We start from the raw sequence: 16,524 nt of genomic DNA on the forward strand, positions 1-16,524 counted from the left end.
GATCACCTTTGTTTTTTAAAAACAAAAATAACAGACATTGAGTTACACTTTGGATGGTGTATCAATATACACAGTCACTACAAAGATACAGGTGTCCTTCCTAACTCAGTTGCCGGAGAGGAAGAAAATCGCTCAGGGATTTTACCATGAGGCCAATGGTGACTTGAAAACAGTTAACTTTAATAGCTGTAGCTATGATAGAAGAAAAATGAGAATGGATCAACAACATTGTATATAATTAGTCCACAATACTAACCTAAATGACAGAGTGAAAAGAAGGAAGCCTGTACAGAATAAACATATTCCTAAACATGCATCCTGTTAGCAATAAGGCAAAAAACAAATTCTAACATTTGGCAAATTATTTTTATATCCTGAATACAAAGCACTATGTTTGGAGCAAATCCAACACATCACTTAGTACCACTCTTCATATTTTCAAGCATGGTGGAGGCTGCATCATGTTATGGGTATGCTTGTCATTGGCAAGGACTAGTGAGTTTTGTTGGATAAAAAGAAACGGAATAGAGCTAAGCACATGCAAAATCCTAGAAGAAAACTTGGTTCAGTCTGCTTTCCGACAGACACTGGTAGAAAAATGCACCTTTCAGTAGGACAATAACCTAAACCCAGGCCAAAGAAAGACTGGAGTTGCTTACCAATACAGCACTGAATTTTCCTGAGTGGCCTAGACAATCTACGGCAAGACTTGAAAATGGCTGTCCAGCAATGATTGACAGAGCTTGAAGAATTATTATATATTGTACAATCCATGTGTGCAAAGCTCTTAGAGACTTTCCCCAAAAGGCTCACAGCTGTAATCGCTGCCAAAGGTGATTCTAACATGTATTGACTCAGGGGTGTGAATACTTATTCTGAAGGCACTGCATTTCAATACAGTCAGTTTTCACATGGAGGGTAGACTTCAAGGATATGCCATTACAGTCATGCAGTGCCGATTTTTAAATTGGTCACAATGATGCTTGAATAACAGTCTTACCATGACAATGAGAGAGGAAGCAGGAGGGATGAGACAGTAAAGAAAAGAGGCACATGAAAGGAGGGTTCCAGGTGAGTTTCTTTCAAACACATTTCCCTTTATTGGCATGGTGAGGCTGATGAGAATTGCACATAAAAACTAAATTCACAAGAAAGTCATACAATAGGTAGAACCACAAAGGCATTGGTAAGGACTTGGCAGAAGGCAACGTGGATAGGACACAAACAGGTAACAACCCAAAGCAATACCCCCGCTCCCTCCCACCCCCCTCTGCCCAACACACACACACACACACACACACACACACACCTGCCTATAAACACACACATGCACACACACGCTCACACCATTGTCCTTCCAAAAGAAACATGATCACCCAACAAACGTTTAAGCAGTGGCAAATTCCTCAGTAGTTCACATTGTTAAAAAGTCTGACACAGATGACATTTTGAGGACCATAAGGTGTTATAATATATTACTACTCTAGGCGATTTACAAAGCAGATTTTTTTTTATTACAATGATTAAAGCCACATCTATCAAATGGGACGCGACGCCATTACCCATGAGCTGTACAGAAAAAAAAAAAAAGATGTTGAAATACAGGTGAAGGGGGAAGTATTTCCCCCACTGATTTTTGCCTCTTTGCATCAGGAGAATTAGCTAGTTTCATCTACACAGTCAATCTTAATGAAAGGTGGCCTGTGATCAGTGAAGCTTTCATACAAAAACGTCCTACGTCTTGTGATGGAGCCAGTTTTTTCTCGTTACTTGGCCCTCACTATAAACAGGATATTAATTAAACCAGAAAGAACAAGGTTACCTTTAATGTCACGTCGAAGGTGCTGTGATATCTGGACTGTGTGGCAGCAGCGCCTAATAGAAAATGGTGCGGCTCCATGCAGTATTGAGTAGTTTCTCTAGGCTTATAAGATGTCATTCAAGTAGTGCCATTTAGACAGGAGAGCCTGTTATCCAAAGTACTATGTACTGTATCGGCTGTCATCATTTAATAGCCATGCGCTACACAGACAAATGTTTTGATGCTAGGATGCTTGTTGTTGAACACTACAGTTTTAACACTGTGTTTTCCATTGTATTAGTTTACATTTGTACAGTTGCCACAATGTTCTACACAAACACACAGACCCGAACTTACACTAAATGGGCAAACATTCTGTAAGTGTTCTCTATTGGGTGATAAGGGTCATGTGACCGTGCTAAGACACTGGAATGGAATCCCTGTATGTAGCCAGCGATTGGGTAATGGGTCGGATCTAAAACCACACAACAATATAAGCTAAAGTACAACTTTGAAAAATAATTTATTGCTTTTTTATATACTTTTTCTTTCATTTATATTATTATTATTTTTGTAATTATTGTGAATAATGTCAATATTATTATCATCATATATATATATATATTATATTATATATATTATATATATAATATATATATTATATATATATATTTTGTACATCAAATACAATATTTTTTTTTAATTCAGGAAAGAAAATTGTAAACTTTTGTTTGGCATTCACATAATCAAGCGTGTGGAGCAACGACACAGATTTTTACAGTGTGGTACAACAAAAATACCTGCAAAATCATTTTATTGCTTCATGTTCTACTGTGTATAAAGGAAAATAACGTGGTAGACATTTTGCCATGGCTGCAAACCACTGTTGTGGAGACAGAAATCACTTGGACAATGAGCAGCATATCTCATCCCACTGTCAAGGAGATTATTAAGAATATTTTGATTGTTTCTGAAAGGCATAGAAAGAAATATTCCCACAAAACTGTTATTTATTGTACATCTTACCACTGATTGTAAATTAAATAACAAAAATCTAATAACAATATAAATAGCTAAAATGTGTGAGGTACACCATGTGAGATGGAGAGGATAAATATTTTTGATTCAAATATTAAAATAAATAGATAAATAWGCATGGTTTATCCTGTTTGAACAGATTAAACATTGTAGTAGTCTTTCCTCAAAGAGGGTAAAATTATCAAAACAAGAACCATAAAAATCATTGAAATCAAAATGAGTTGATACATACTGATTGTTTCAGAAAGAATTCATTAAAAAATGGGGTTTGTTTTTTTACAATCATGAAAAAACACGTTAAAAATCAATTTTAGACTAGTTGTATAAGGAAAAACACTGAGAAACTTTAAACATAAAACTATAAATGGCTAACTTTTTCCCCCAACAAAATAAATGTCAAAAAAGGAGATTTGTTGACATGCTCCCTCGAAATGAGCCTCCAACACATTTTTTACAATCATGTCACGTCTTCTAAACTTCATGTAGGTGTACAATATGTTTCACATCATTGTAATAACTACAGATCGACATTCTTAATTAAGAAAATCTCTTCATCAAAAGGCTGCATTTTACAGTGCATAGCTGTAACAAATAAAGAACTTTGTCTGATATTTACACAAAAAAATACAACATATTTCGATCATATCTGTAAATACAGGGCTACATTTTTGTCCGAAAATGTAGACAGCATTGTTATCTCTCGTTAATAGTGTAACACCACATCCAAACACCAGATTTTTTTTAAAGAAAATAAAATCAGGCACAAAAAAAGAAAGAAAAGAAAAGCCTGAACAACCTGCACATTTTCACCACTCAAAGCATTTGTTGGGTGTTTGTAGTGCTTGGAGAGAAAAAAATCTCATCAACGTCTTTGTCTTTCACTGACCGTTGTACAACAGTACAGCACACGCATCTGTACACAGGCTATGAGGATTCACTGGCTCACCCGGTACTGTCTCTTCCCAGCTTCTTCAGAAGCTATGTTCATGTAAACATCGTTGTTAATATACTTTATATATATATAGGTCTATATATAGAGATTCATCTTTATATACTCTCTTACGTAGAGTGTAAAACTTCTGGTAGTCTCGTAGTCAAAGGACAGAAACATTAGTGATATATATATATATATATATTGGTCTATATATATATATAGATTCCTCTTTATATACTCTCTTACATAGAGTGTAAAACTTCTCGTAGTCAAAGGACAGAAACATTAGTGAGGTATCAAGACATCCCTCTTGGTAGACAGCGGCTGCTAAAGCACTTGTTACCTTCTCAAGCTGCGCTGGGCCTCTCTCAGCAAGCTGTCAAAATCCATGGAGTCATACTTGCTTTTAGTGGAGGCTGGATCAAAGTCGTCAGAATGGGAATCTGAAACGAGAGATGCATATTGACGTCAGTGTTAAGCAGACTAAGTGGTCTCCAATTCTTGTCACAAAATCACTCTCACCTTTGTTTTGTTTTGCATATTGAGGGGCAGTTTCCTGGACACATAAAGCATAGTCCTGGACTAAAAAGCATGGCAAGAATCTCCCTTGAAATACCTTTTAGTCCAGCACTAAGATGAATCTGTGTCCAGAACTGCCCCTAAATGTTTGACAAATTAAGTTATTGTGAATTAGTTATATTCTGAATACATCCATTTCAAAGGACGTTCAAACCATTTCACATAATCCTATAAAAAACTGTAAATCTGTATGACTTCATCATTTACCTCAGTGTTGGGCAGATATATACTCAGTCAGATCAAGTCATATCTGCATCTATGTCAAAGGCCTCATCTGAATCGGTTGCTTTTCAATAAGTCTGAAAGCTATCTGTACCCCCGTCCAATGTTTCATATCTCCCCACAAATTAGATGTTTAGACACCATTCATCTTTATATCATTCAAAGGCTCAGGGTGGAAAATAAAGCTTTTCTGATACTGAGCGACAAAATCGTCAAAACTGAGCGAGCTGCGGGGGCATTTATTTTGATTGGTCGGCGCGATAATAAATGTGTCTTATCTCTCGTGGCAGACAGCTTCACAAATGGGGCCCCCACACGGGCGGCAGCACGCTTTGAGAGCTTGAGAAATGGGAATGACCATGGCATGCAGGAGATGCCAGGCGTGATCTAATGCTATGGCCAAGGGGTACGCCGCGCACCTTGAGGGATGACAAATACCCATGTGCACTACTTAGAACTAATGGACAGTCCAAAAAAAAATGAGACGAGACGAGATGGCCGGGCAAGATTGAGAGGAGGAACTGAGGCCACTACTGCATGACATTATTTAAGTTCCCTCGCGTTGAACAGGAAGTATTTTCCTCTCCCTTTCTTTTATCCTACCCCCGTCATGAGCAGTTTGGGATAAACTGGTCTTTCTCTCTAAAAAAAGAGAGGGAGCAGAATGAAGGTCTTTCTTTTCATCCCGAGACTGATTAGTAGTGTCAGTCGTCAATGTCTTTCCTCAAGGGCCTGGGATTAACGCATCGTCGCTGTACACTTCACAAACGTCCACTCCATGAATGCCACTGGTTTCAGGCCAGAGCCTCGGAAATAAACATTAACGTCTTTGTTCCTTTAAAGAACATTCCATGTTCTTTCCTCTGCTGTGACCGACTGACCTCCCAGTTCGCCCTGCATTAAACATTCCCCACCTCACGCTTTGTCGTGGAACGAATGTCGAGTGGAAAACAGGAGCAACTATACAAGCCCCACTTGGCATCTTAACCTCCATCATCAAATGGACCAAATGACACACGGACGAGCGTCCCATCTTGATGGACTGACTGACTCCGGCTATAGTGCTATTTAAACATCGCTCCCAGTGTCTACCGTCTGTTAATGATAGTGGGGCTATAGTAAAGATAGAGGATGGAAAAAGGAGGGATGGAGATCCCACTTTCTGTCCTGGTTTTCAACAGGCGTCTACGTAGGGAGAAGCCAAGATTTGTCTCAGTGCCTTGCATTATTTATCAAATGCGTCACCCGGCACTATAGCCGTGTCCTTCTGAACAATGAGTGCAGTCTTTTGGGCGTATACGCTTTCTTTTTTCTGTGCATGCACTTGTACGTTTGTGTACCTTTTCCTCAGATTAATCGACTAGCTCTACCCGTGCTTTTAAGTCGCCGGCACTTTGTAGGGCTGCCGCCTTAAGAACCCGAGCCTGTGTCTGTGTCTTTGTCTATGAGTGTCGCATGAGGAAGAGATGGCTGATTATTAGTCAATCAGGCCTCCGCTGTCAGGCTCGTTTCTTCATCCCCCCCTTCCCTCCCGTCAACCCTTCATCCTTCTCTCAGTGGATGACACGCTGCTAGGTACCACAGCGAGGTCTTTCCTCTGTTGAACGCCACAACAGCTGGCAACAGATGGAGGCTCACCCAGGAGGGATGGGCTGATGGGACTTAACCTTGCCCCACTCCACCCTCCCCTTCATCCCCCTTCCCCCTCCCTCTCTCCTTCCATCTACCTCTCTTTACCCTCCAAGAGGACCAGAGCATAAACTATACATCACTGTCTATAGGGTATCAAAACAAATCACAGATAAGCTTTTAAAGAATCTAGCGCTCATCTTTCCAATTACTTGTGCATTGACTAAGTAGAACGATATAGGCTGTGAGCAATGGAATGGAAGAAGGCCTCTCGATTCCTCGAGATATACTCCTATATGGGCGGCGGTAAAAGAGCAGTTCTATTCCTGGACCGGTACACAGAACTGTGATGCCTCGAAGGTGAATTGTAAAGCTTGGGGGGGTAAGAGTAAATATATGCTCTTTCATTTCAAAAGGCGTCACTTGAGCCTCTTTCTTTCCCAGCTTCCCCCCCTCCCTCCCCCCTCCATCCCCTCCCTCCATCCCTCCCTCCCTTTGACAGTCTGCCTGTATTAGCCGCGGCTCCGGGGTTCTCCCGAGCAACAACAAAGCAGAACTTACCCAAGTCTGTATAATTCGATTTGCAGAACTGCTTTTGTCCACCGAAGCACAGCTCGAACTGGGGCTCGTTTGACCGGCGCAAGGTGTGTCCGTTTTCAAGGGCAGCGAAGGCGTCACAAGTGTAGCGGTAGGTGATGAAACCAAAATTGTCCCTGCAGTCGAGAATAGAAAAACGACGTCAGGGCCTCCTCTGTCAGCGGACAGCCACACTATTTATTTATACAATAAAATGTATCTGTAGGGCTCTTTTTAGGCTAGGAACAGATAAGATGAATAAAACATGATTGGAATGCATACAGCTCTATCCCGCCCTACGTCTCCACTCGACCTGAAAGAGATGATGCTTTTCTGTGTTCCACCTAACCCAGATGGTAGGAATGAATGGACGCAATGTATTACAATGAATCCTATTACCTCCCTATATAGCCAACACACACGCACATCACACACAAACACCGTCCCGGGGCCTTACCCGTCATCTCTCAGGTTCACGGCACACTCTTCGATCTCGCCGAAGACTTCAAAACGCCGCTTTAGCTCGGTTCGCGTGCTGTCGGACCTCAGTCTCCCCACGTACACCACCCGTCTCTCCTCCTGCTCATTAAAGGATAGAAAGAGAGAGGGAGAGAGATAAAGGAGGAGTACGTCCCTCTCGTTCATCCTTTTTCCTTCCCTTCAGGTTCACTCGGTGGCCATAATGAACTACTCGGAACGCCCGGTGGCGAGCACTGACGTGAGGCCACCCTTTTGTTGCTCCCGTCTTGTTTTGTTCCTCCTTGATTGGTTGGGCTGTGTTAAATACCTCCTCTTATCTGATAGGACAGAGAGGCTTTAGAAATCGCCTTAGATCTACCTTTTCATTCACTTGTCTTTTCTGGCTTTATTTCTGGCCCATATTGAACCATATATATTTTTTTATCCAGCGACAAATATCAGAAGGAAGCCTTTTCTCTTTCCATAACTCGTCCTCTTTCGTTATAGTCGCAGAACTGAAAATTAGTTAATGAGTTGTTTATGCCATACAGTAGGCTCCAGTTAATATGCCATTTAGAGAAACCTGTACCATTAGGAACAACAGGAGGCCGCGGGGGGGGGGGGGGCGGGCGGCACACAATGTTCCTCGAACCACAAAGGACACAAAGGTCACAGCGGCATAATTTTGGACCTAAAGCACGAGACTGCCATCATGGTTTTGGGAGCAATTTAATTGCGTCTGCTAATCATATAATGCAGAGCAAGCTTTAGGGCTACGTTGTATCACTGGTTTTATTTACTTATTCACTCATTTACTTGCCATTACTGGGGCAAGTCTATTGAGATCCATTCAAATTTTGAAAGCTACCTCAGGCCACTGGTAACTTATACATGTAAATCAGTTGCCTGGTACTAAAACTTAAAGTTCACCTCTGCAAAGAAGCTAAACTAAGGCTCTGTCCCAAATAGCACCCTGTTCCCTACGTAGTGCACTATTTTTGACCTGAGCGCTATGGGCCCTGGTCAAAGGTAGTGCACTATATAGGGAACAGGGTGCCATTTGGGMTGCATCCTCAATGGCAAGACATAAGCTCCACTACTTAGAAAAAGAGAAGAAAAAAGGACAAATTAGCCGGAGTGTTCGTTTTCTCTGGCTCTTCTTCACATACAGTTTGCTGAATTAGTTATTTCATTTCTGACAGCTGATAAATATGCCGGCTTTCCAAGACGGCACCCAAGGTAGAGTCCTGCATCGGGTCTGATATCTGATATCCACAGATCCCTATGTTTGACCAGCAAAAAAAGCTGCCGGGTGGAATGAAAATATTCTTTCAACCCGCGGGTCKGCTTGCGGTTCAGAACAATTATATTGCAGGTAGGAAACAATCAAGATTTTTTTTTTACGAACCCATGACCATGTTGTTTTGCGCTGTGTCGCAAATTCCATTCGGTGAACGGTAAGGCAGACAGGCTACCAGCCACACATGCAGCGAATCAGTGAACTGTCCATTATATGTGTGGTGCTGAAACATAAAACCGGTAGATGGATACACAGCCTGCGAAGCATATTTGTTTATGATATGCTAATTCAGTTTATTATCAGTTAATAATCCAGGCTGCATCACATCCGGCCGTGATTGGGAGTCCCATACGGCGGCGCACAATTGCCCCAGCGTCGTCCGGGTTTTCCCAGGGTAGACCGTCATTGTAAATACATTTTTGTTCTGAAGTGACTTGACTAGTTAAAAAAAAAACAATAATAATAATAATCTTATAATGTTAATTCAGGCTTTCTTTCATTTAGACCATATCAAGTTTAAACCGGTGCAGCTGGTAAAAGGTTGAGTATAGCATACTAAATAAATCTATTTTTGCAGCTTATATTCGATCCTGGGAATTATTTATTTAAGTTTCAATTAAACTATTTGAATATCTAAACAAAATTCAGTGCAAAGGTTTTGTTATGTCAGCTATAGACTTTCAGGAGGTAAGATGGCTAATGAAGAGGCCATTTTCTTCAGAACGATTGAGTTGTCAATATGCCGCATCTCATTGTGAAAAAAAATAAATATTGCTCTTTATTAATGAAATGGTTTTCTTTTATCCAAATGTTGAATAGACATGCAGACAAATKAAGTCATCATGTTTTTTTTTTAGAAGTTGATATTTGTCGGGTCACGGATCGGCTCTCAGAACAATTCTATGCCGATGGGTTGGGTTGTGGAGAAAAATCTGTCCTGACGTCGGGTATCGGGTGAAGCTCAGAATTGATGTGGCCGGCGTGGGGCGGGTGCTGCTCAACAAAAACTGCCCTGTGCAGAACTCTACCCCAAGGCTGGCAGTCAGTGTATGTGTGTGGCCCTCACATCCGCTTGCCTCCCAAACCTCTACTGACAGCTTGGCTTTGCTGCCCATAACTGTCTCGTCTAAAATGTATCCAGGCTAAAGCTGTGCGTGTGTGCATTATTTGACGTGTGCCTTTATCAGTCTGTGTTAGCATGTTCCAAATGAGTGCAATACTAAACAGAGAGAGAGGTAGAGAATTGATATTCATCCCACTTTGATTAAATTCAAACTAGATCACTAGAAAGATTCCTTATTTGAACAGTGTACATTTCCTTGGCGGTGAATTTCCCTTTTTATCCCTCCTCCCACTCTTGCCGTTTCTAACATGTGCCCCTGTGGTGTGATTAATTAGAACTGACACCGTTCCCAGATGCCGGAGACTTTTAAAAATACACAACCTGGAGATAAAGAGAAAACGAGTGGAGCCCTGAAAGATTCAGTGACTCACTTTGCATGTATTCATTCATTAGAGAGGAACAGTAGGCAGTAGGCACGGCCACGGGCCCACAACTGTCTGCCCTGTCTAGGTAGTGAGACAGCGATGGGTACAGCTGGGAGATATTAATGCCAGGCTGCTGTTAGAAGGATGGATGAGAGAGAGAGAGAGAGAGAGAGAGAGAGAGAGAGAGAGAGAGAGAGAGAGAGAGGATGGGTGGGTGAGTAGAGTAGAGAGTAGAGAGATATGCAGAGAGGGCAACAGAGAGAGAGGTGAAGAGAGAGAGATGGAGGCGAAGAGAGAGCGAGGGTGGGGGGGGAACGTAGAGAGATAAGCAGAGGGAGAGAGAGAGAGGAGAGAGAGAGAGAGAGAGAGAGAGAGAGAGAGAGAGAGAGAAGATCAGAAAATACAGAAATATAAAAAATGACAGGGGAACTCACTATTGCTTTTTCACTTTGTCTCTCTCTCTGCTCGGCCCTCTGGGACTCCCTCTTCTGGTAGTCCTGGCGGTACTCCTCCCGCTTCAGACRCTCGTGYTGGTATTCCTCRTAGCTGTCGTACCTGCGGAGGGACCAAAYCAAACCCATCACTTTCACTGTCCTCCACCGCCCTTCCGCTGTCCTTCCAACATCTGCCCTTCATTTTCACGTCCGCACTTATGAAGCGTATCGGCAAGAAACCCCACCAAGGAGTTGGGCTAAACACCCCCCCCCCAGAGGGTTGGGGAAACCAACAAAGGCATTAATAAGAAGATGCCTCCTCCCCGCTGTTAAGGTTATGGATCCCACAGGAGGCCCGCGGGAGATGGTGGATAGCGGGAGAGGCGTACAGTTGGGAGTCGGGCAGCTGCCACTGTCAGCACTACTTGACGTCATTACTTTCTGCTTAGTTAGGGCTTCATCCGGGGGGAAAGAAGTGCAACTTTTCTCTCTCAACTTCCTCGTCAGATTTGGCCATGCATTGGAGAGATGGGAAGATTTGGGGCTTTCCTGGTGTYGTTAGGCTCATCAATAGCAAATCATTTTGGAGCTAGGAATGAGTGTCAATATTTTACACTGCCTGTGTTTGTGCATAAGGACATTGTACAGGGGTTCCACAATCCTGCTGGTTTTCAATCAATTCATGTTTTTGGTTAAAAGGCGAGGATGAAAACAAGCATTAAATGCAGGGACTGGATAATCAGACCAGAGCTGTTTACCCCTGGTTTAGTGTAAGGGAATGTGGTGGACCCTACCTTGGCCTGCGGCTGAGGGGGGATCTGGACTGAGATCGAGACTGCGAGCGAGGGCTTTTGTGGGTCCTGGATCGGTAAGTGCTGGAGTCCATGTTGTGACGAGACCTGCAAAAAACGGAATGCACATTAATCATCAAGATATCATCCAGGATATTTAAAACATTTGTGCATATCTGAAATACGTATCTCTAAAACCGATAATATTGTCTAGACAAGCCAGTCACTGTACCTTGGCATCCCTAAATCATAGCCTTTTCTTGCAAGATGACAGACAGCCACAGAGTAAAATCTAACCATAAAAAAAAAACACATAACCAAAAGTCCAAATATATTCTGCCAATTTTTCTTAACACATTTTCCTAGTTCTACTGATATTGACTTGCTAGACTCTGCTTCTGCACAGTGCAGCTGGGAGATGGTCTCACCTTTTCCCCCATCAGGGCCAGTATATACATGCACCTCATATCTATGTTAAATGAGGGGAAGGTCTTTAGGCCCCGTGGCCTAACTGTAAAGCTAGTAGCCCTATACAGAGTACAAGCTCTCATTGCTTAATTATTGAACTGATGCTGAAGAAGGGAGACTTGAGTAATAGAGGGAGAGAAGCTAGGCAATGGTCAAATGTCCACACAAAGTTAAGGAAGACAAGAGTTTGGAAAGAGAGATGGGGAGTCGAGATTTGAGAGAGAAAAAATKGATTTGTTGAAATTGTTTCACTTTGAGTTCTTGGGTGAGTTCTTGAGATTGAGGTACTTTTACTCCGGTAAACTTAGCCATCACCTTTGATGTGGTTATTTTCCCCCTGTTTTTCTTCTTTCTGACTTTCTCTGTGTACTGTATCATGAGGTTGGTGATAGTCATCAGAGTGAGTGATTTATCAAGGGTAAAGGACTTCAAAACAGAAGGCAAAGCTAACCTCCATTGACACCTTTCATTAACCCAGCAAACAAACTTAAACTCACTTATGAGCTTGAGGGAAGGGAATGAAGAGTCTATCCAGTTTGCAAGGCACTCAATGCAAACTTGCTGATAAAGTCTCCTTATATGTGTAGTCCTACTCAGTACCTATATCCCTTTAAAAAAAACACAGTACCCCCTCTGCTCTGATCAAAGGGAACCATGGGAAATGTAGTTCTCTCGAGCTGCTGTGATAATACACACTGTTTTCAGAGGAGGGGGGTCCAGAACTAAACTCACTTCCCAGATTTGGCTTTCATCTTCCGGGACAAAGGGGGGTTCGCCTGGCGCTCAGCAAAAACAACAGCTGCAGCTTAAAACAACATGCGCTGCATCAAACAGAGATCCCAGGAAAACGGAGGAGGAGATGAGAGAGACAAAACCTTGCCATGGGAAATGAGGCTTCAACGTTGTCAAAGCCTCATTTCCCATGGCAAGGTTTTGTCTCTCTCATCTCCTCCTCCGTTTTCCTGGAACAGTCACTTCGTAATTGTCCTAGTTGCCTCTTTCTCAGATATACCATTTTGATAGCACATGACTAATACACCAAGCCTCCTTGTCTGGTATTTTCCAGTGGAACTGTCGGTCTGTATGTATCAAGCTTCTCATAGTAGGAGTGCTGATCACGGATCAGTTTAGCCTTTTAGAGCATAGTGAATAAGATTATGTACATGAGGGACCTGATCTGAGATCAGCACTTCTACTCTAAGAAGAGTGATACATACAGCCTCTGCTCTATAGTAAAGTACTGAGAGAGTTGAGCTTGGCTAGCCTCATTACACCAGCCAATTGCAATCCACTGTCCAGTAGTCAAGCCAGTAAGGATTCTCCCTGACCCTGCCACACTCTCCTATTGTTAAAGCCTCTTTCCTCTGGAATATAATGAGTCTCCCCAATGTTTTTAGCTCAAGCTGGGGATGCTGGAGCAGCTGAAGCTAAAGGAGGCCCCATACTGGGAGACTGAAGAGACTCAGAGCACAGGGCCTATCCTCTACTGACACGTCTCTGACAGCTGATGAGGCCTGTTGACACGACTGAGCTGTCCACCCCCTGCCGGGAACACTGTCAGAGCCGCCCACAACCTTTAGGCAACGCTCACACAACGTTCGAACAACAGAGGGGAAACAGCACCCGGCAGGAGGGAATGAGTTGGCTGTGTTCCGATAGCCACACTGGCATACTACTTAGAATGAAACTAAGTAGTAGATACATTGGGCAAGACGTAGTATGGACATGGGAACCTAGACGTGGTGAGTAGAGATTGAGGCTTTACTCACCTGGAGGAGGGGCGTCCGTCGGGTGAGCTGGAGAGGGAGCGCCTCCGGTGGTGAGAGGAGGAACTGAGGGACCGGGAGCGAGAACGGGAGGAGGGGGAGCCCGAACGGGGCCAGACAAAGTGTCTGGGGGAGAGGAGGAGGGAGGAGAGGGGTGAGACGGAGCCCCGTGAGGGGGAGCAGCTGGACGGCGAGCAGGACGGCGAGCAGGACTCGAAAAGCAGTTCCAGGGGGGTGCCCTCCCAGGGGTAGAGGAAGCGCCCCTCCACGCCACGGTCCTGGAGCTCAAGTTCCTCGTGGAAGGGCGGGAGACCCGGGTGCAGGTACCCAGTAGAACCAGAACCAGGGAGCTTGCAGTAGTACTCATCCCCAGCAGGGTTCTCCTCGGACGCCTGCGGGGCGACAACCTTCTCCCCTCCTCCCTGCCCCCCCTCCTCCACCACCAACTCCCCCCCCTTCTCACCCTGGCTGTAAATGGCTTGCTGGGGGCGGCCAAAGTGCTTGTTGAGCTCCGCCCGGATCTCCTGGTCTCGCAGGGGCTGCTTCCTGCTGGTGGAATGCTGGTCCCCATCTGGTGTCTGTGGTGGGGGTGCTCTTGTCTGGGTGGTGGGGGTCCGGTCCTGTCCCCGAGCGTCCTGCCCCCGAGCCTCCGTAGCCACAGGGTAAGAGCTCTGCTGCAGCTGCTTGGCCAAAGAGGATGAAGATGTAGGAGAAGATGTAGAAGAGGAGGAGGAAGAAAAGGAGGAGGGTGGCATGGCTGAGTCCTTACATTTCACATGCCTGTCCTCCGCCATGACCGGATTGGGCATCAGAGGGGTTGTCGTAGTAGTCGTCATGGTAACAGTAGCATAAGCTGCGTTAGCCGCATTAGCGTCAGCGTCCCGTTTTGTGCTGGCCGCCGTCGACTGACAATAGTCGTGGTCGCTGAAGCCGCGGGGCTGGGCACCCCGCTTGCCGTTGCCGCCGCGGTGCTCCTCCTGGCAACCCCCTGTCGTTGCGGTGACCACCGAGTTGGGGAGGGCAGTGGACGCTTTGCTCAGCTGGGCATACAGTTCAGTCTGCTCGGGGCCCTTCCTGGAGGGACCTCCATCTAGGGTCGGGGTTAGGGCCGGGGGGCCGCAGGGGCCCGCCTCGCTCAGCCGAACCCTCTTGCACGCCAGGGCAGAYGAGGAGCATGAAGACAACTTGGTTTTGAGTGATGCTTTGAAAGGGTTCTCTTGACTGGCTTTGTGGGGGGGCGTGGTAGGTGGTGTCAGACCTGGAGAGAGAGGGAGAGACAGAGAGAGGAAAGAGAGAGGAAGGAGAGAGAAAGAGAAAGGGTTGATAAGAGAATGGAATTATAATGCATTCTACCTCTCCACCTACCCCCCCTCCATTTCCACTCCCCACAACGTGTTTATAGACAGTGGATAAACACAGGGGCTTGATTAAAATATTCACTTTCATTCCCGCTCCTAATCCTGATCCGTATTTTATTGCAATCTTGACAGATTCATGTAATGCTCTGTGTAACTTAATATGGTGGAGCTGCTACATGGCTCGGTTACCTCCGCCATCTCTGCCTCCCTGACCTTGGACAATCCCTTGTTCAGGAAGAAGAGAAAGACACACATCCGCAGCGGACAACTAGAACACATCATCCTCCGAAAATATATAGCATCTCGACTTGAACCCTCGAATGTAGCCTAAAAAAAGCGAAGACCTTTGGCTTCAGTTTTGAAAATCTATCACAAGTGTCCTATAGCTCAGGCTTCCTCTTTCTACTGCCAGTCAAGGTAGCGAGATATGTCAGTATTCGGAGGTACATGTTGCTATGGCGTGCCACTGTGCTGTCATACGATAGTGTCGGCTTGGCGCGAGGGAGATGTCTGACTGGTAATGGAGGCTCAGTGTCTGCCGAGGTAATGGGTTGTCATTCTTCTCAGATCCCGCCTGCCTCTCCGTGACTCGTGCCGAACCCGACCCCTCCTGACAGATTTACAGGCCGACAGATGGCAGTTATATGGGAATTCCTGAGATCGGTCTGCTTTATAGCACTGTTAATGCACACACACAAACAACCAGCGCTAGGTAGGCAGTCCCTTTCCCTCTCTCTTGTCTCTTCCCTTCCTTTCTCCCTGTCGGTCTTCCTCTCTGGATCAATCTCTCTGTCTCTGTCTCTCATCATCTCTCTTTCTCTCACCGTCTGTCTTTCTCTTCCAGACTAATACGCAGACAGACAGCCACACGTGCACGTTCACACGGACACAGGCACACAATAACCGCGAACAGCCTCCCTCTCTGGAATGTATTTTAGGCACTTTGAACACCTACGCTCCCTGTCTTTGCACATTTTATGAACGCACATTACTCTCCATCGCAGTGAATTGGACCAAATGACAGCTATTAGTTTCAAATCCAGTGTAAGAGTATTTAATGGGACGGCTCGGAGTCAGAAAAGAGAGAGTGAGAGAAAGACACAAAGAGAGAACAAGAATGAGAGAGAGAAAGAGCGAGAGAGAGAGAGAGAGAGAGACTGATACATAACAAGTTCAGTTTCGGGTTCATTTCCTGAGTTTGGGTTGTCTAATCCGACCAGCTTATCATCTAGAATTATTATCTGCATTTTACATTAAACCAAACCGCAAACCGCCGTACCACTTTAACAGTCAGACGTGGTACGTCGATAGAGACACAGAGACTTGACGCAGCATTTCAGAGAGAGAACTGAGAAAGAGGGCTATATTTATCATTAMGCCAATGAAATGAGCTATGAAAAGGGAAGGGATGGAGGGCCGGCGCAGTGCCTGAGGAACTTCTGTTTCGCCAATGGAACGCCATCTGTGCAAAACAATGCGCACCAGGGTCATAAACTAGGAGCCATTAGCGCTGTCGAAAATAAATCAGAATTCGATAAATATGCGCCTCTCAGTCAAACCGGTTGGTGATGGATGCTCTGCAGACACAAACACTTAACATAGAGACATTTTTTGTTGTTGTCTTTTTCTTATTTTTTTCCCCTAATCTGTTTCTGTCCGGAGTGTAAATTGCGACGAGACT

At 44.6% G+C, this 16,524-nt stretch overlaps 1 protein-coding gene across 9 annotated transcripts in view; it reads right to left on the reverse strand.

The window, feature by feature from the left end:
* Positions 1 to 1,076: 1,076 nt before the first annotated feature.
* ppargc1a (peroxisome proliferator-activated receptor gamma, coactivator 1 alpha) overlaps positions 1,077 to 16,524 on the reverse strand; it is a 45,747-nt gene continuing 30,299 nt past the window's right edge. For 5 of the 9 annotated variants that reach the window (XM_023982332.2, XM_023982331.2, XM_023982329.2 and 2 more), the window contains 7 exons: positions 13,489 to 14,743; positions 11,255 to 11,359; positions 10,461 to 10,581; positions 7,237 to 7,361; positions 6,765 to 6,916; positions 3,949 to 4,216; positions 1,077 to 3,848 (listed from right to left, as the gene is read on the reverse strand). In XM_023982332.2, the coding sequence (XP_023838100.1) occupies positions 4,113 to 4,216; positions 6,765 to 6,916; positions 7,237 to 7,361; positions 10,461 to 10,581; positions 11,255 to 11,359; positions 13,489 to 14,743 (1,862 nt within the window). In that variant the 3' untranslated portion in view covers positions 1,077 to 3,848; positions 3,949 to 4,112. The remainder of the gene's footprint in view (positions 3,849 to 3,948; positions 4,217 to 6,764; positions 6,917 to 7,236; positions 7,362 to 10,460; positions 10,582 to 11,254; positions 11,360 to 13,488; positions 14,744 to 16,524) is intronic. The other 4 variants (XM_023982330.2, XM_023982337.2, XM_023982335.2 and 1 more) reach the window with 2 other exon arrangements.

Source organism: Salvelinus sp. IW2-2015, linkage group LG37 (genome assembly GCF_002910315.2).
Source record: "Salvelinus sp. IW2-2015 linkage group LG37, ASM291031v2, whole genome shotgun sequence".
Classification (NCBI taxonomy): domain Eukaryota; kingdom Metazoa; phylum Chordata; class Actinopteri; order Salmoniformes; family Salmonidae; genus Salvelinus; species Salvelinus sp. IW2-2015.